This window comes from Rhinolophus sinicus, linkage group LG02, assembly GCF_036562045.2.
Source record: "Rhinolophus sinicus isolate RSC01 linkage group LG02, ASM3656204v1, whole genome shotgun sequence".
NCBI classification, from domain to species: Eukaryota; Metazoa; Chordata; class Mammalia; order Chiroptera; family Rhinolophidae; genus Rhinolophus; species Rhinolophus sinicus.
The window spans coordinates 91,438,941-91,459,328 of NC_133752.1; the positions used below are offsets into that span (position 1 = coordinate 91,438,941).

Genomic DNA, 20,388 nt, shown 5'->3' on the forward strand with positions numbered 1-20,388 from the left:
TAGGAAGGCAAACCTCAGGTCATCAGTCCCAGTTCTTTTCTGCCTGCTTTTATTACTGCCATCAGTGCTTTCCACTGCTGGCGGGATGTCCTTTGTGGACACTTGCTCTCTGGGGCCGCCCGAGGCCTTCACAGATTTCAAACATTCAATGTAGGAACGGAGCCTCCCAATCTCTGAAGGGATCAACCTGTTCTCCCACAGGCTCGTGGGGTCCCTGCGCTCTGGTTTGGGAACCCAGAGAGTCGTACTGCGCCGCCCAAGAAAAGGCAGCTTCGAGGCGCCAGGCCGCGCTTTCGTGGCTTTGAAAACTTTCCAGCGCGCGTGCCACGGCGACGTGCAGCGGCCTGGCGGGACCCACGCGGCCCGCGCCTCCTGCGGGGAACTTTTCAGCGTCTCGGCCGTGTCACTCTCGCTTTTCGTTGCGCCTCCCCCTGGCCTCGAGCTCCGCTAGCTCCCTCCCTCTTGGCGAGGACTGTCCCTGCGCGGCTGCCCTGCGCTCGCTCTGCTGGGGCCCGCCGCACAGCTGAGGAGCCCCCCTCCCCGGCCACCCCCTAGCTCCCTTGTGTGTCGCTTTTCCAAATGTCCCGGCCCCGTCCCGCGCCCTGATTGCCAGAGAGCGCAGTGCCGAGCCCCCGGCAGCCCGGAGCAGGGGCGGGGCGGGGAGGGGAGGAGGGGACCCGGCGAGGAGCCGGCAGCTGCTTGGAGCCGACTTTTCGCCAATGGTCCAAAGCGACATGTCCAAGTCGCCTCCCACAGCGGCGGCGGCGGTGGCGCAGGAGCTCCAGATGGAACTGCTGGAGAACGCGGCGCCCGCGGGGGCGCTCGGAGCCGCCGCACAGGTAGCGATAGTGCCGCGCCTTCTCCTTTCTTTGTGAGCTGCCTGGGCGCAGACCTGTCTCACCCGGCGCCTCCTCTGCTTAGATCCCTCGCTTCGTCGCTCCCTACTGCCTCGATCTCCTCCGCCACCTCCTTCTTCCCGCCCTCGCCCTCTGCCACCCACTCTCTTCTCCTGGCGCCGGTGACCCTGCCCCTGATCGCCTTGCCCTGGCTTTCCTCTGGCTTCCATTTTTCTCTGCTTCCGAAAACCCAGTGGGAAGGGGCTGGGCGACCTCCCGGGCTCCCAAGGTTGTCGCCGGGCTGCTCCTGTGCGCCCTCCTCGCCCCTTCCCGGGAGAGGCACATGGAGAGACATGAACCAGGCGAGCGGACTGGACCTGCTCAAGATCGTGAGTCCTGGTGGCGGGGAGGGGCTCCGCTTCCTGTAGCTTGGGCTCTCATGCCGACCCTTCTGGACCAGCTCTGAGCCAGGGTGCGAGTGGGGGGCATTTGATGGAGGTGGGGGTGGGCTCCTATCTCCTGGGAGCAGCCCCGCAGCTCTCCGTACCTGGGGCGTTTCCCAGCCCGGACAGCTCAGCTCTCCTCGCCGCACTTGCCTAGGTTTGCCTGGACACCTCGTTCGTTTCTCTTAAGAAGAAAGCGAGCTGGGAACGTGAAAGTTTTTATTTTTCCATCTCCCCTGAAATGATATCCATTTCAGAGAACTCCAGGACCACCTTTTTCTCCGATGAATGTTAGTGGTTACTGGAAAAATTCCGGTTTGCTGCTGTTTTGAAATAGGAGATGTCAGTTGTAGGCGTTGGGCAGTGAGAAGGTGGCTTTTACGTAAGGCTTTGGCAGGTACAGTGTGGATTACAGACACCTCCAGGTCTCAGAGGTAAGCAGTCTCTCAACTTTTATCCCAGCAGGGGAGCGATTTAAGACTCCTAGCTGTGGGCTTATTGGCGAGGGAAGGGGTCAGGGTTACATTTTAGACATCATTTTGGAGAAATGTCTCTGCTTAGCTTGTTGATTTCAAGCCTACATTTGCTAGATTGTAAATTGTGGTAAAATTGTACATTTTCACCCTTAGATAAAATTTATAAATATGTAATTTATATATTTTACATTTACATCAGCTCAAGAGAGAACATGTTAGATAGAGTGTTATTTACTGTAGTGATGGGGGCGGGAGTGGGAAATGTAATAAAGGTTACAAATGTTTTGTTGCTATTGTGGTTTTGAGGTGGTGGAAATTGACTGTTCCACATAGTTTAATACTGTTGACAATGACAGTTCCAGTGGCATAATCGTGAAGCTTTACTGAACTTTCTTTTACCACTGGGAAATACACATGCTAACTTAAAACACGTAAATGACTTTGATTTGAGATGGAGGAAGCATGCAGAAACCAAGAAGTTGTATAATCCGAAATCCATTTCTTTTGTAAGACAGCTACATGTTAGTCTGCCTTGGGCTGCGGCCATACAACCAGAGTGGGGACCTGTAACTAATCACCTGCATTAACATCCACCTCAGCCAAAGGACTTGAATTCTTACCAACACATTATCATCACATTTGTTCTAGACTCCTGATTTTGTCTAGTTACTTACCAGGTTAGATGAGAGCGAGAAGTAGCCTCAGAGACCTCCAGGATGGTTATTCCAGGATGAAGGTCTTGAATATTGATAGAGGAGGAAAGAACTTTTAGATCTTTTCTCTTTGATCTTCTTTCAGGGATTTTTAAAAAAGTTTTTATGCTTCTGATAAAAATAGATTTCCTACATTTATGGAGATCAAAGCGAGGACTGACAGAGAGCATGACTGCATTCCGATAAGAGATACTAACTTATTTAGTGATTTATATAGTTAAACCTAAGTCAACAAATATTGTATGGTTACAATGTGGAAATGATTCGGAGGGGAGAACACACAATTTCTGATTTCAAAAGAACCTATATTCCAGTAGCTGCAAGTACGGCAAATGTGTGACACTTGGATGGCACAGGACTATAAGGGAAGTCCTGAATCTTACATGATTTCCAAGGAGTAAGGATCACAAATATTCTATTTGGAGTAATGTGTAACGATTTCTTAGAAGAAGTGACGTTTGAGAAGAGACCTGAAGGCTAGGTCAGATTTCAACAGAGATTTTAGAGAGATGATGGGGAGCTAACTATACTGGAAGCAAAGTCACAGAAGTTGGAAGTCTTAAAGCAGACATTTGATATCCCTCGTTTGGAAAGAGTGTGGAAAGGCACAGATTAGGCATAGTTAGGCATAAGACTAACAAGGCAATTCGAGGCCACATCTTGGCGGTGTATTAAACAATAGAGAACCATGGATGAGGTTGGTTCAACAAAGGAGCCACATATCGGCTCTTTCCAAATTGTCACCTGGGAAGATTCTGTAAGATAATTTGGAGTCTGAGGAGTCCAGAGGTGGAGGTCCCAGAAGGGAGATTGATGGAACAATTTGGACAAGAGGTAACAGGCCTAAACTAAAGAGAGAGAAAATATAATGGAAACGGGTCTATGCATGAGACATTGCAAAGATTCAATCCATATGAATTGGCAAGGAATTGCATAGATGCATAAGTGAAAGGAGAAAGGGAGGAATGGATATTATAAGCAGGTAAGAGGTATAAATACTGAACTGCATTGGCATCCATCTCCTTTCTTTCTCTACCTTCCAAAAATGAAAGCAATGTTCCTTGAATCGTGTTCATAGCACTTCCATTATTTAAGGGAAATGTTGCCTTATTTACTTTCTATCTAATAAACGGTGGCATCATGGCGCTGTGAACACTTGGCAAAGGCAGCCCTTTCATCTCTCTGGGCAGGGCAGGCCAGCAGTGAAACTGACTGAGGAAGGAGGCTGTCTTACCAGCATCCCCCTTTATTGTGTGACACTGAGTAATCATAATTCTACTTAGAAATGGAATTGTCATTTGCAGTCGTACCTCTAAGCCATCATTGGCTTTAAGAATCCTTTCTCTTTCACCTCTGGATTACATTGCAAGTTCTGTACGAACAAAGTGAAAGACATATATTCATAAACTGCCCGTTTTTTCCTTTTTTATGTCAGTAAGCCTGCCTGGGGAGGGAGCAGCCTCACACATTCCAACCCCTTCCCTCCAGCACACTGTCATAAAGTAAGTGAAGTGGGTGTATGGCTTACATGAGAAGCGAGTGGCACTCTAACTGCAAGTTCTTGAAAGTTCTTATATAAGCAGATTGCATCGCTTTTTCAAGGTAACCTGTTGTATTTTTTCACTGTGAACTTGGATGCAGACTACCTTCAAAGTGAAGGTGCTAATTTAGGACTCTCCCTCCAAAGCTCCAGATCTGCGCTGTCCACTACAAGTCGCCACCCGCCACACGTGGCTTCTGAGCACTTGACCTGTCGCTAGTCTGGACTAATTTGCTATAAATGTAAAATACACGCCAGACTTCAGAAACTTAACATGAAATAAGGAATATTTCACATCTCATTAGTAATTTTTGTATTGATTACATCGTGCAGTGGTAATATTTTGGATAATTGAGTTACATAAAATACATGATCATCTGTTGCCATTTACCTTTTTAACGTGGCTACTAGAAAATTTCAGTTACATATGTGGCTTATATTATATTTCTATTGGACAGCATTATTCTAAACTGTGGCACTAGCAGTTCTCCCGGGAGTTGATGCGATGGATCCTGTATGAAGCCTGGCTCTGTAGATCAAGACAGTAGCTGAATGGGATTGAGACTAGAAAGGTGGCAGAGGAGGAAGTACTCGAGAGACAAGAGCAGTATCTCAGCACTTTAGGCCTCCAAGAGATTGTAAACAGCACCTCCAGTCACACCTGAAAATGAGCAGACAGTCGTAACCAGAGGGCCTGTTTGTTTTGCTCCTAGCAACAGCACCCAGCTGGTTCTACCCCACCTGAATTTGCCAGATGATTTTCAAGCATACTGTAGCAATACAGCCTGGTAATGGCCATATCCTGAATCTGTAGCAAGGAGCTTTATCTAAAAAAGAGCTGCAGCTATTGTCCCGTAGATCTTGAACCATGTCAGTACCATTTTCCAGAGACATTCTTGGGTGCCATGTACAGCTTAGTCTTTTGCAGTCTCCAAACATAATGGCCATGAGTCTTGTGTTTTATGTTTTGCTAAAATCTTCGCTCCTAATCGTCATCAGTTTTCTCCAGAATAGTATTTTTGTTCTGGTGTGGCATGGGGGAAATTTAAAAGAAATCAAAATTTCGGAGTGTGTTTTAAAATGCATAGTGTAATATCTGACTATTTGGGTGATTTGAGGTTAAGTTGATTTTGTAGTTTTATGTTTCTTTTCTTTTTCTTTTTATGTAAAGACTAAGTTTACCTGTTGCTGCATTTGATTCTTTTGAATTATACAGTATGTAGCCTTAGTCCTTTCAAGAAAGACTGAGCAAACTACTTGTTAACCCTGTAGGGGGTGGTGGCACTCTTTAATTTGGTGACTGTGGGACATACCCATATCCATCAAATAGTACATGGCATCCACTTCCTTTCACAATTATAGGGAGTTAAAATTAATTATGACACCACTTCAAGTAACTGGGTCTGTCTTGGAGTTCTTTCCAAGCCTGGCTGGAGGTAGATCGTGATAAGGGCAAGGTTGGTCCCTGGTTTTCTCTGCCCTCCCTGCCTCTGTAGCTCTCCACTAGGCATTGCTCTCCTCCCTTTTTTCTACCTGCCAGAACCTCAAAAGAGCTCTATTTATGTTGCCTCTTGATTCCTTTCATCTTTTGTGTAAACTGATCCGTATAGAAAACAACTTATGTTTCCCTTTTTCTAGGGAGTTAAACTTCTCTCCTAGTAAAAGATCTGACTACCTCGTTTATACTAAGCTATTGGAAAATGAGATTTCATGTCTGATTCTTCTATGCATAGTTTTGGCTTTGTTTGCTTTGGACCATAAAATGAGGAAAATCTTTAGTTCAAAGGGATAAATATCAAAGAATGCTAATCAAGAGGTATGAAACGAATTTCAGCGTTATGTTCACGGGGATCAATTTTTAGGAAGAACTGTCTCATATCCATTAATCACAGAAGCAACATCATTCTCAAAGTTGCCCTCAAGGGCTGCCGGGCCAACTTTGCGAGTACAGCTGGGCTGAAATTTCCACTTAACTGGCAACTTTTATAATTAACTGCCAGTACTGTCTACTTCAATCATACAGAAATTCAATTTTAATTACCTGTGAAAATGTGAACATTTAGTTGCTAATTTTGAGACTACAGTTCAATTTTTAAAGTTATTTAGTATCAAAAAAGAAACTCATTTACATGAAGCTGATATTAACATCATGGTGAATATTAGCTATCTTTTTAATATGTCATTTATATATTTGTGGAAATTTCTTAAGGTTTTTTTTTTTTAGTTTCTGAACTCTTACTTAACTTGGTTGTTGTTTTAGGAGAAGTAAAGGAATTTAAATACAGTTTTCTCCTTTTTTGCTATGGTGACATAATTTGTTTTTATTAAGCTGCATATAACTAATAGGCAATGAGTGGAAATTAGCGACTTTTCAGGCTGTTCCAAGAAATACTTAGGGGTCTGGATGTGTCAGGGAGAGTATTGTGGGTTACACTGTGCACACTAGCCAACCCATTTTTTCTCTCTCCCTTTTACTTCCTAAAACCTGCCAGGTTCTGATGGTTAACTGTTTCATGTATCAGGTGCTCATATATTTACTGTTGCTAAAAAATATTTAGAAAAACCATTGATCATAAAAGTAGCTGCATGTGAAGTGGCACCTTAATGAAGAAAACTATTTCTTTTCTAAATTTAGTCAAGTAAATATTTGATATTTAATCTTTCATGTCCTTTTCCATTTTGGGGAGGTTTGGCCTTCACTTTTTTCCCCCCCTTAATTCCTTTAGATGAAACACTCTAATCCTTATTTTCAAAGATTTAGAGTAACTAAAAAACAAGTCATTCCAGCAAGATGGACTTAATTTTCAATATGCATTGAATTAAAGGAGACTTCATTTTGTAATGGTAGTATAAATTTTCACTAGCATTTTTCAAAGTACATAAAAATGGACTATTAGCTTTTCAAAAGATGCTTTAAGTTTTTTCCTGGATCCTGGATGTTGTTATAAAAATAACTAATCATTGAGTTCTATACTTAAAAAGAAAACTGTAGAAGAGAAATTACCGCTGAAATTTGTAAAAGAACACAATAACAGAATAGAGGGATTAGTAAGACTTTCTATTTATTTGGCTTTTAATAAATATGATCTACAATGAATCGGAATTCACTATAACACTATTAAGGCATGAACAAGTGAATACTTTGAATAAATCATCGCTCATAAATTTAAGTGATTGAATGATGATATGTTTTTCTCAGAATCACCAGTTTGCAAGCAATTCATTGTGCCATCATTGTTTTCTTAGTGTTCAAACTGTCTTAGTCCAGTTAAAATCTGTAGAAATCCAATGTAAATACATTACATAGGTAGCTAACTACACCCAAAACGATGTTTATCAAGAGTATTCTCAGGGGCCTAGAAATAATAATGTGAATTTTTTTTTAATGTATTTCATTTTCTGCAGAGAACTGCTGCCCTCCTTGTGACTGAATGTCTTCAATATTGTGTGGTTCTCACAGAGCCTGTTGTGCATTTGTGAACAGCCATGAAAAAGCTTACACACCAAAGCAGCTGACTAATAAAATGTATTTATCATTAAAAATCTGAAACAAATGACAATGCTAGAGTTTCAAAGACTCTCTTTCCACCCATTTCAACATGGAACTGAAAAGACACATAATAGGATGAGATTATATTTTGTCTTAGTTCTCAATGATAGTTTATGCTCCTCATGAAGATAGTGTATTTAACATAGATTTGCCTCCACCCCTCCAAAGAAACATGTTAGATCCAAAAATTGTTTCAAGATCTTAAGTATTTTGCCATATGAAATAATTTAATTTTTTTTTTTTTAAATTTTAAGGAAATTTTCATACTTTATTTTAGCGTTCTTAGACCTTGGAAGACGCTTCTGTCCAAACCTTTACATAATAATTGGAAAAGGAAGAATGTTGTTGAAAGAATGTTATTTTTCAACAGTTTACTGAATAATGTTTACACAAGTAAGAAGAATAAGCTGTTAAGTGAGGAGAACCTTGTATAATACATTATGAAAGCCCAGCCTAGATGATCTTTCCTTTTATGAAGTTGAGAGTTAATTAAATGCCATGGAAACACATTTGTATTATATAAATCCCTTAGATACTTAGAGGAGAACAAATATATTTAAGAAAAGTTTTTCCTTTAAGATTATACCCCCCTCACTGATTGCAAATGCATCTAAATTACTCAGCTGAAATCCATTACAGCGTGCCTAAGTGCTACATATATTATGGTTTATAAGATATTTCCATTTTAATGAAAACCATATCAATAAACAAATATAACAAAGTTAGCATTTTCAAAACCTGAACATGGTGATTTTGAAAAGTAAATTTTGTAAATTCTGATAATCTAATGATTAGATTTAGCCCAATTTTTACCCACCCTTCCCCGCTCTAATGTGGACATCAGTTTTCTTTTATATATTGAGTCTTTACCATGTGCTAGGTCTTACACTAAACGCTATAAAATACATTATTTAATTTAATACATAAAATAACTCTGTGAGGTATTAATATCCCTCGTTTAAGGATGACAAGACTCATGGTTGGAGAGGTTAAAAAAATTGTTCAAGGGCCAGCCGGTTAGCTCAGTTGGTTAGAGCGCGCGGAGCTCTTAACAACAACAAGGTTGCCGGTTCAGTCCCCACATAGGCCAGTGAGCTGTGCCCTCCACAACTAGCTTGAAACAACTACTTGACTTGGAACTGATGCGTCCTGGAAAAACACACTTAAATAAAAAAAAAATAAAAAAAGTTCCAGGTCTGCAATAGCAGGATTCCAACCTATGTGTCTTTAACTGTAAAGCTCCACTTATCTCCAAAGCTATTTTCAGTTATATTTTAATGTTCGATGTTTGCAATAGCTTTATCTGTGCCTAGAATTAAACATAGATTGATGCATAGTCTATTCCTTGTGCTTTCAGTGTAAACTGCAGATAGAGTAGGAAAAGCCAGTTCGTTTGTAGATGTTTGTGTTTGGCCTGATCCTGTTATTGAAACAAATTGTCTTACTTTTAACATACCGGTCTTAAATACTTACTTTTTCATTATTATTATTCCATGAAACTTATTTTTCTTGCCTCCTCAGCAAAATCCCTAAGTTGTTACAAAAGCAAGGCTTTTCACATCATGTGCAAACATTATTGCCACCATGGGCCAGAAAATTTTACAACGTATTTCAATTTCATGTAATTTACTACCACGTAAATAGCTATTTCACCATCTCTCAAAGCAATCTCTCCATCCATACAATAATATGAAGAACTGGCACCGTGCTTCATTCTTTCACGTTCCATCTAGACTTACAGATATATAAATTTAAAGGTAATTAATCAGAATTCATATCGCAAAGTGTCCTTCAGCCACTGTATGCAGTTTTTGCAAGTACCACTCCAATATATGAGTACCTGTGGAATTACGAATTAAAACATGAAAAGGAGCAAAAGACATGCATGCTCTGCACTGCTGCAAAACAGTATTTCATTATGCTCGGATCTATTGCATTCATGCTGAGAGGTTTTGATAAGTTACCTTTTCTCTCACCTTACTGCTGCACCCTGAGTCCCTCCTGCGCTTTTAAATGCTCATTTTTAAATGCTTTATCTTTAGTGGATTTTGCCTCTTGACAACAGATATGTTAATAGGTAGCCTCCATTTTTTAATTATTCAATGTTTTTTATTACATCATTAAATGCTTTGTCTAGAAATTTCTCCTTATACACTCACTGATTTCAAATAACTTTTAAATAATGCCCACGTAATGGCAATTCATTCCTTACTTTTGGTCTTTGACATTTTCTAAAACTAGGCCTGATTCCTGTGAGAGGATCTAACAATAATCTCGTTTTTCTTCCCCTCTCCCCTTTTTTTAGTCATATGGAAAAGGCGCTAGAAGGAAAAACAGATTTAAAGGATCCGATGGCAGCACGTCATCTGACACTACCTCAAACAGTTTTGTTCGTCAGGTAAGAAACCTCTTATATTCATGGTTTGGAGAAGTATATTAAAATGAATTTAGCTTTTTTTAAAGGTTGTTTGACACCATCATTTTTAATATTTATGTAGTATCATTGTGTTTACTTTTAGTTGAAGTGAAAACTGTACCGTTTACGGGCATACTAAAAAAGTTTAAATTTTAAGTGAGACTGTGATAATTATATTCCTAGCAAGTTGGGAAAAGACAAGTGTAAACTTCCTTACAAAGAATTTCTTTATAACACAATAAGTGAACGCTAGCGGAAATGATTACAGGGTTTGGAGTGTTTTTTGTTTTTTTTTCCTTCTCCCCTGGGGGGAGGCAGGTATCCATATCACCAACTATGGAGTTTGGACACTTGTATTCCTCTAGCTTGAGTTGTCTTCTGCTTCCCACTTGGAATTTGGATTGGAAAAGAAAAACTGGTTCTTGGTTTTGAAACGGTTGAGGCTGCGAAGGTTAAACAGAGCACGCAATGTCTTTGTGACATGATTTCAACTGCCCTTGGTGACGTGGCCTTCCTTTCAGTTAACACGGGGTGTATTCCTGCCCAGCAGTTTGGAACTGTCCCCTGAACAGGCAGTGTCAGGAACCCTAACTTACAAACACTCTTATCTGTGATAACAGAATGGCCCTTAATTAGCTGAGGAAGAACACAGGCAGCCAGATCTCGGAGGATAACAGCTTACATGTGGAGACTAACGTTCTTCAGGTGTAGGGGAGCGTGCGCGTGTCTCTTCATTTAACACTTCTCAGTGGAGAGGACATTGCGGAGGGGCGTTCTAGAGAAAACCTGCTTTCCTGGCTGAAAGACCACCACCTTCTGGTTCGTGTGCTCAGAATCTGTCGTCAGTGACAGCTCATTCGCCAAACAGTGGATGTCAACTGGAAAAGCTGCTCCGTTTCTTTTGAAAAAAAAGCCACTTTCCCCAGTGCTTCCTGTGTCCCACCCCCGCCTCACGTTTCTCCCTCACAGTGAGTTAGCAGCCGTTCAGCTTAAACTTGTTCACCTGCTGTATTTGTGGGGCTTTTATGCTTGGCTGGTTGCTGCCTCCTATGCTTTCCCAACGCAGACAGAGGATGGTCCCTCAGCCACCGGTTCCCCACTTGCAACATCAAGTACGCCAAAGGTATGTCTGAGTAATTCATAGGCAACTGGAAACATTTTGGTTCTAGTCTGTGCCAATTGGGAATTGTTTCAGTCTTTAGTAAAGGAGTTGGTTAAGAAGGAGCAGAGCTTTTTGTTGTTGTTGTTGTTGTTAAACATCTAGAAAGAAAAAGAAATTGAAGCCAAGGGAGGTCCAGCCCTGGAGCTCGGTTGTAAAGGTGTCCGAGAACCTGGGAAGGGCGTAAGAGGAGCTGAAGGTGTCGTCGTGGGCAGAATTCCAGCATCGTGGTCTTAAGTCTGAGTGAGGGGCCTTCAGAAATGGTGACTTAGCTTGGGTGATTCTGTTAAAGGAAAGTTAACCTCAGTCCTTTGCCATTTCACGCATCCCTATTTATTCTGCCTCTTGGACAAGGACACTGAACGTGGAGAGCTAGAATCCATAACTCTGAGTCATCATCTCAGGGCCGAACATCAGAGGTTCTGAAGCAGAAACAAATAAGCTTCTTAGGATGCGTAGTGGCTGCAGCAGAGCCACACAAAATGATAAGCAGCTTGTCAAAATCGCATGGAAAGAACAACGTGTTTCAAGTGAGCAAGATATTGTGACTAGAAATTAATAGTATAGAGCCGTTATTGCTCATTTTAGCTCTGGAAAAATGTCATTTAAAGGCAGTTGCTGGACCCCATTTTCCAATAGTCTCGTTGGCTGTGAATTCCCCTTTCGTGGAGTTTTGAGAATTCGTAAGGTCAGGAGGGTTTGCCCCTCTGTGTATAAATGAACTAGAATGTGTTTTTCCTCATTACTTCCTTTTGCCATTGTGTTCTTGGTTATGTATGGGAGATTCTGTGCTTGCAACACAATTATAAATAATAAAGCACTGCTAAACTACTTACTGTAAATTTAGATATATATTGCCAAAACATGAGAGCATGTAAGAAGACAAAAAACAAAACAAAACAAAAACCTAAAGGCTCATCTCTTTGAATCTCAGTAGAACGAGGTGCTTGCAATGGCATGGTTTGGGGTAACGATGTCACAGGCATCAAGAACCCTGAAGTGCCAGCTTGCTGCTATCACAGAAGGAAAACCAGTATCTTTGGCAAGAATGCCTTTAAGCGCTGTATTTTACTTGGTAATTTAATCTCTATTTTATTAAAACGGTGTTTATATTTTGCTACTACTTGAAAATAGGCAAAAATGTACCATGAATTAGCTAAATATTTAATATGTTATGGTTTTGTCAGAGTATTTGCAGAAAAACGTGGTAGATACCATGTTTCCCCGAAAATAAGACATAACCAGAAAATAAGCCCTAGCATGATATTTTAGGATGACATCCCCTGAACATAAGCCCTAATGCGTCTTTTGGAGCAAAAATTAAGATAAGACCCGGTTTTATTTTGGGGGAAACAACGTAGTAGCAATAAGCATACATTAGATTAAATAATTTGAAAGAACCCCTTTTAAATGTTTTCTTTCTATCATACCATGTTTCGCCGCAAATAAGACCTAGCTGGACCGTCAGCGCTAATGCATCTTTTGGAGCAAAAATTGATATAAGACCTGGTATTTATATTGTATTATATTATGTTATATTAGACTGGGTCTTATATTAATTTTTGCTCCAAAAAACGCATTAGAGCTGATGGTCCGGTGACGTCCTCTTTTCGGGGAAACATGGTAACAGATGTTTTGTTAAACAAGTGATTTGTGTCTGTATACCAGAGTATTTCAGAGACATTGCGGGTTTGGTTCTAGACCACTACAATAAAGCAAGTCATAAAATTTTGCTGGTGGAGGGTCTTGCCTTCAATTTGTAAAAAAAAAAGCACAACATCTGTGAGGTGCAACAAAGTGGAGAGCAATAAAAAGAGGTATGCCTGTCGTACTTTCATCCTTGTTCCAAACCACCCAGCTAAGGAATGCTTATAGAACGATTCCTACCAGTGTTTTTAGGATAAATGCATATAGTCTTCTTTTAACTTCCTTTTTTGTAGGGAGGCAGGATGTCTTTAGCATTGTAAAATTTCCCTAGCATCATGATTTAAAAACAAACAAGAGAAAACAACAACAAAATCCCAAAACAAATGTTTCCTTGGTACTTTCATCAAAGTTGCTCAGATGCCTAGTTTGTGTCACCATTTCAGCATATTCTGCTTCTCTTATTGGTAATGAGAAGTAAAATTGGAGAGTATTTATTTTTTTCCCTTCCTCCCACAAGAGTCACACACTTGTTTGAATCCTGAAAGTTTTTTTTGTTTTTTTTTCTTTAACTTGGAAGTGAACTCAATCACCTGCTGTTTGGTTCTGAGGTTTGCCTGAGGCTGATGGGTCCCCATGAATCACCCTGTATTTCATATCTGGGTAAAGTTAGGTGCACATACAGAGCCCAGTTTTACATTAGGCCTCTCTAGAAATGGTTTTTCAGTTCATTAGGACTTCGCGTTGTAAATAGACATTTTAATTTTAATTTATTAAGGGGCAGAAAGTGTTAAACATGACTTCGAGGCACCCTAATTAGAATTAATGAAGATTATTGTTCCAATTAGTTACGTACCACTAAAAGGTCTTTAATCCAAGAAGTTTTGGTCCCTTCATTTATTAGTAAGATAATTAAGATATCGAGGTTGTCTTTGATTCTAGTATAAACTCTTTGTACTCTCCGGCTCTGTGTTGTGAATAGAGGCATCAATAGGAGAGCTTCGTCTATCATAATAAACCATTCTTAAAACCCTTTGCATTTAGTGCCTTGTGTCAATTTATAGTCTATTACAATAATTAGATTTTCATATAATTTAGCTCTTTCCTCCCAAATTAAAAAAAAAAAAAAAAAATCCCTGAGTTCTGTTTTCTGAAAAGGAAGGAGAATGAGTAGTTTATTTGAGCACCAGAACCTAACCAAGTAAATTAATTTACTGGAAGAAAAATAGGTGGTTAGGAGTAACAAGGCCTGTCTGGCACTGAAGGATAGAACATTCGTGCTGTTCTTTTTGAGAGATTGTGTAAGAACTGCTAACTGTATAAATTCTTTGATTTGGCCAAGGTCAGGGAAGACTATGTAGGTCTGCAAATAAGTATTGGTCATCAAAGTTAAAGCAGCTTGTGGGGGTGGGGGGAGGGGAGTGGAGAGGGGAGTGTTAGTAATTGTTCAATCAGCCCAGTTACTTCTCTTTTCTTCTCGCTCTTCCTGTTTTATTCTCTTTTTTTTCCTTTTTTTTTTTTTGGAAAGTTTCTTCATTTTCTTAAAGACATGTGTTCTCCCTGGCTACATTTATGTACCTGGCAATATTCCTAAGATGAACACCAAATGCTAAGGGAATGACTGCCAGTGTGCTTATTTTGATGATTCCATAGCATGGTAACTTTCATTCAGCAAATACTGTCATCTGAGCTCTACTATGTGCTCTGCTGTGTATGGCCAGGACTCACAAACTGCTTCCCCTGATACTTTTTATGGGCCACCCTGTTGTACCAACTGGTGTCTTTTGTGCAGAAAGTCGAGCCTTAAAAATCAACAACTCTCTTTGGAATTTTCAAGTGCCATTATTTGGGGGGATTCGTGGGGGAAGAATGCTGCAACTGATCTGGGGTTTTGCTCCCCAATATATATTGTGGCTGTAACAAAACCTGTAGCTTCTAAGGGCTTCCAGAATACAAATCGGGATGACAAAATGGAATGGACCAAATATTTAACAGAAGGTTGCATGACGCTTTCAGAACACGGTATTCTAAACAAATTCCATCGTCTTCCAGTACCATGTTCTTGGTGCAGCTTTTTGGACCTTTTATTAGTTCAATTTGGCTTTAAATATGAATGATTAATCACAGAGACACACAGTCTATTTTTTGGTTTTGTTTTGCAAAGACAGATTAAACTGCGATAATGATTACAGACTCCAGGCCTTCATACACTGATATGTTTAAGGTTGGATAAATCTTTCAGCTCTTAAATACTGGCTGGTTGCCTTGTCATGCTGTATTCGTCACAAACACAACTATAAATAATAATGCAGTAGATTTATTGCCACTGTGATTTCCTGTAAATGTCTTTCTATCTTATTAGGAATTCACTTAGGTTTTGTGAATGGCAGAATATGTTCTGAGACCTCCTAGGAACTTTTCTGAAATATATCCATATAAAAATATTGTGCTTTTCAGTGAAGAAGTCCCTTGTTCCTTCTATAGCATAAGCCTACATCCTACCATTAATGTTTTCCTTTTAGGAAACATATACTTTAGAAAGTATCAAGACAAAATTTAGATTTTGTACGTCAACATGTAATTAGTTTTAAAATGTCTCTTTTAACATAATTTTTGTGGGAGAACATGGCTACAATTACATATGATTATGTATAAAATCTTCCTGATTCTCAGATTGTTTTCATATATTTGAAACACCTACCCTATAAACTAGATTTGATTAGCATCTCTAATTGTTAAAATAATTTTGTGGATTGAGACACTTTATATCTTTTTACTAATACAAAATTTAACGTTTTAAGACTCAGAATTATTTCCGCAGGTGTTTTTAGTTTCTTGGATTCTCAGATATGTTTCAAATTATAATATACTTTCCACTTATGTACCATTTCCTCCCATTATTATTCATCTGCTGCTTGACCAATCCACATAAAGTCTTAGAAGTTATAGACTGAGTTAGCCCCACTAGATGAACTGAAAATGTACAAGTGGCCTGATACGGAGTAATTCGTATGATTAAGAAAATGGAGTTTCATTAAGCACTGAATTGACAAAAAGTATATGTTTCAGTTGAACCCTAAACTTTTAGGAGTGCTGCTGAAGATCAGTTACTTAGCTGCAAGTCAATTATTCATATGTCTCAGGGCTTCGCGGGCATTGTACCCAAGTAGTAGTCTGGTTGAACCAAGGAGTAGTTCTCTCTTCCCTATACTGTCTTTTATAGATATAAATAATTGTTAGCTTCTCCCCTTATTGCTTTGTTTCTGGAAATCTTCGTGTCTGATGATTATCAGATGCTAAAGAAGTTCTTTTTTGAGATGTTGGCTTATGTCTGAAAAATATTTGCTATGGTTGAGTTCAACAAGGAAATATTCTAGTGTTGTCTCTTCATTATTCCACATTTGTGACCAAGCTGGTGTGTTTATTACAAAGACTTGAGGTGGAGAAAAGGAACTGAGTCCCCCACCCCCGCCCTTGATCTTACCAGGCTTCCTTTCACCATCTGCTTATTTTAGAGTTGGAGGATGAAGGAGGGGAAAAAACAGGAAGATGATCACAGGAAGGGGGGAGACACTTTGTAGAGTCTTCCATTGACTCATAATTGGGAAAATGTAGCTAAAGCTCTTCAGGAAGTCTCTGTCCCCTGCCACCATCTCACCATCTGTGTCATCCCTCCAAACTGTCATCAAGTTTAGAGAATTCTCTTGGCTTAGGGCTTTCCATCTCCCTTCATATATTCCTTGTGTCCTTGGTATTCGCAGAAAAGTTCCAGCTTCGTTCTTTCTTTTACTTTACACCTGGTAACAGGAGCGCCGAGGGGTCAGTTTGATTGTTTGAACTTCTGACAAGGACAGTTTGCTTTGACTCAGCTCTCTCCTCTCCATCTGTCTGAAAGTCTGGGCACTGTGACCTCACCGGTTTTTCTTTCTTGGAAAGTAATGTTTTCTCAGAGCCCAGGGTCAGCTTTTTCATGTAGGTGTAACCTTGAAGCTTACTTCCATTTAGATGTTTACTCCTATGGAAAGATTTGTTGATTTCTCTTTGGTCTCAGTGCTAGATCTGAAAATTGGAAAACGGCCGATGGCTTTATTTATTTTGTTTTTAAACAACCCCCACAACCAAAACAAACAGGCAAACTTTTCATGTGAAAGAACAGTAACATAGATGGTGTATTTGTTTGCTAGAGATGGAATAAGGACCACTGCACGGCTTAAACAACAGAAATGTATTGTCTCTTACTTCTAGAGGCTGGAAGTGTGAAATCAAGGAGTTGGCAGTGAAGGAAGGATGGTTTGTTCTGAGGCTGTGAAGGAAGAATCTGTTCTAGGCCTCTCTCTTTGGCTTTTGTTGCTATCTTCACGTTCCCATGCCATTTTCTCTGTTGTGTCTGTCTACAATTTTCCCCTTTTTATAAGGACATCAGTCATATGGGATTAGGGCCCATCCTAATGATCTCATTTAATTTAATTACCTCTATAAAGACCCTGTCTCCAAATAAAGTCACATCCTGAGATATTGGAGGTTAAGGCTTCAACATGTGAATTTTGGCGAAGGGGACACAATTCAACCCATAACAGATGGTGACTCGGTTATAATTAGCTTCGTATATAAATTTATTTTTTTGTTCTACCATATACTGTAAGTGTTTAACACGAAGACAGGCTTACACTAAAAAGCATTGAACCAAAAGGCCAGCGTATATCAGAAAGACAGAAAAACGTCTTTTGCCAGAATATGAAAGGAGTAAAAAGGTACATTTCCCACATGTGTTAATATGATTCATAAATGGAATAACTTCATGTATTTTTTATAATCAACCTAATAAACTCAACTAACATCTTATGAACCCATTTTAATTTTCTTTTTCATAAAAATTTTAATTTAGGTTACTCAGTTTCTGTAAAGTGTAAAAATCTCCTAAGCCCTTCACATCTTGTACCTAAGGATGTTACATAGATTTCTCAAATGTTTTTAAAAGGTTCGGGAATTTAAAAGTTAAATCCATCAGTATAACCCAGAATCTGGTTCATACTTCAGCATAATTTGTCATGGGTAAAATGCATGTGAACTGTTGCATACCTACAATAGATGGGTTCTTTGCACTTAGCTTCATGACAGCTATGAGTACACACACAGGCATGCACACACATATGTGTGTGTGTTTTCTGTGACTTTTAGCTTTTCCTTTCACCCTTTTCCCTCTCATATTTAAAAAGTTATATTAAAAAACAAACAAACAAGTATATGCCTAAATCAGTGTCCTTTAATATGTGTGAAGATTTGAGCTACTGTTTAAAAGTTATCTTTATACTTGCATTTCTCACAGTGAATAATTAACTCTATTGAGTTCTTCCAGTTATTAGTGCAAGCTTATAGACTTTAAATACCAAGAAGAAGGAGGAATTAAGATCCTCACTTCATCTTTCTCTCTGACAATCACAAGGAGAGCTGGAGCGAGGAGAAGAGCCCCAGGGTGGGTGAGAATACCCTGCTCTGTATTAGCTACTTGTCGTGGGGAAAAAAATCAAAGATCATACGTCATCTCTTCCTGCTTTATTCAATGATGCTTACTGGTTCACCAAGGTGAGGGTCATACAGAAGAACGTTATTTACTCTTTCCAAGGTCTGATTTCCAATAATGCTCTATACGAAGCAGCATATATTTAAGGAGTCCAACAGAAATCTCTATTAAAGATGGGACAGTCAGGTGTGTTGTTGGCATCAGCGGGCTGGACGTGTGCATTCTGGAAACAATTCCTAAGGGACTTTAATGCTCGCTTGTGGTTAAGCATTGTTACCTGGATCAAAGGATCAGACTGGGTCATAAAGGAAAAACATTAGGTAGGAAGCGGCTACTAGGGAAGTTGTAAACCAGGGCATGACTTACTGACATGGGAACACCATTTTTGAACCTGACGGCGGCCTGTGTTCTAGCAGAGAAGCAAAATAAAGTCTGAGCGAGCCCTGAGGAGGTGATGTTTTATTCTGAAGAGTACGCATAGAAGGCATTTGAGCATTGATCCCACGAATAAGATTAACTTTAAATTTTGTAAATTGAAATTTTAAATTAAGAAGAATTTAAAATTGGAAATGGAAGTGCACACAGTGTGTTCCTGGGATGGTGTGGTGTTCCTGGGATGGTGTGTGTGGAGTCAGGGTGTGTAGCGAGATGGCTGGGAGCTGACGTCGGAGGTGTAGCGGGGCACCGCCTCACAGGGCGCCTATGTGTCAGGATGAATTATGCAGCATCGTGGGGCAAGGAAAGGTTGGAAAGAATGCACTGATGGGTTGGCTAGATGGAAAATCAATCATTGTCAAAGAATACATTTGAATAAAGACCATAGTGATAGCTAATGTTTGTCGAATGCTGATGGTGTGCTGGCCACTCTGGTAAGCGCTTTATTTCATCATTAACAGCTCACTGAGGTGGGTGCTATGGAGGTCTTGTTAGGTTAACTAATTTGCCCAAGTTCATACATTTAAAAGTCCCTAGTATTTAGTAGAGCAAGTTGGCATCCTTTGGGGAATGTTAACGCGTTTCTTAGTCAGCGAGAGACTTTAGACAACAACTATGCTCAAAATCTGGGTATTTTGGTGGTTCTGGGTCACTAGACCAAAGCCAGGGGCCATGACAGTTGGTGGAAGGCACAGGATCCAGGGTCCTGACCCAGGACTCGGGCAAAAGCGGGGCAAAGAGCTGGGTGCCAAGGGCTGAGCTGGCCTCAGGTGGGGCTCCAGCACCATCAAGGAATCCGGAGGGTCCCCTGTTTAGTGTGGAGTATACATGGAGGAAGAGAGATGCTCACAATGAATGAATTGACAGGTATCAATGGTACCATTCTTTACATTTCGCTACAGATTTGAAATATTTTTTTTAAAAAGTTTTGGGCAAGAGGAAGTGGTGGGATGGGTGGGAGTGGGCAGGATCCTAAGTAAGATAAAGGGCAGAAGCTCCGTGAGGGAGACCAGGACCCCAGGACGGGTTTCGAAGGGGGGTGCTTGGTGCACGACTGCCCCACGGAGGAACACAGAAAAGGAGTCATTTCATGCCCTCCGATGCCTTAGGCCGCGTCCTGCCTGCCTGTCTCGAGCGATGTTTCCCGGCCTGCTGGGTCTGCCATGGTTGGGAGGCACTCGCTGATGTTTTCTACTGGCCACCTAATAACAGACTTACGCATTCAAAGGAAAAAATCTTTTAAGACTTTTGTTTCACAGACAAAATAAAACCATGTACAAACTCAATATTAGTAGGTTTTCCTCAGAGATGTCAAGTTGAAGAAGGTTAGAGGGTTTAGAGCCCCAAACAAGGGCTTATCTTAAAATCAGAGTGTGGCTTTTTCAGTAAATTTATGCAAACCCCTTTGAATTGGTGCTGACTAACAGCCATTTTCTCTTGAGTAGAAGTAGTCATTAGCAGTCATAAGTTGAAAATCAGCTATTCTCTGTCTGCCTCAGGCCATTTGTTTGACAGAGAGCAGTCATTCGAGAAAAATGAGGTTATTTGGTTAGTAAGAGACACTGCCCTTTACCCTATCTAATTACCCTCTTTTGGAAGAATTACTTAGTATTTGTAGTATTTGTTGGACAACTCTGTATGCTCATGATCTTTTG

The 20,388-nt window shown here is 40.3% G+C and overlaps 1 protein-coding gene across 4 annotated transcripts in view; it reads left to right on the plus strand.

Moving 5' to 3' along the window:
- Positions 1 to 474: 474 nt before the first annotated feature.
- CACNB2 (calcium voltage-gated channel auxiliary subunit beta 2) overlaps positions 475 to 20,388 on the plus strand; it is a 327,268-nt gene continuing 307,354 nt past the window's right edge. For 3 of the 4 annotated variants that reach the window (XM_019752070.2, XM_019752073.2, XM_074324835.1), the window contains exons 1-2: positions 475 to 839; positions 9,864 to 9,956. In XM_019752070.2, coding sequence (XP_019607629.1) covers positions 720 to 839; positions 9,864 to 9,956 — 213 coding nt within the window. In that variant the 5' untranslated portion in view covers positions 475 to 719. The other variant, XM_019752072.2, reaches the window with a different exon arrangement.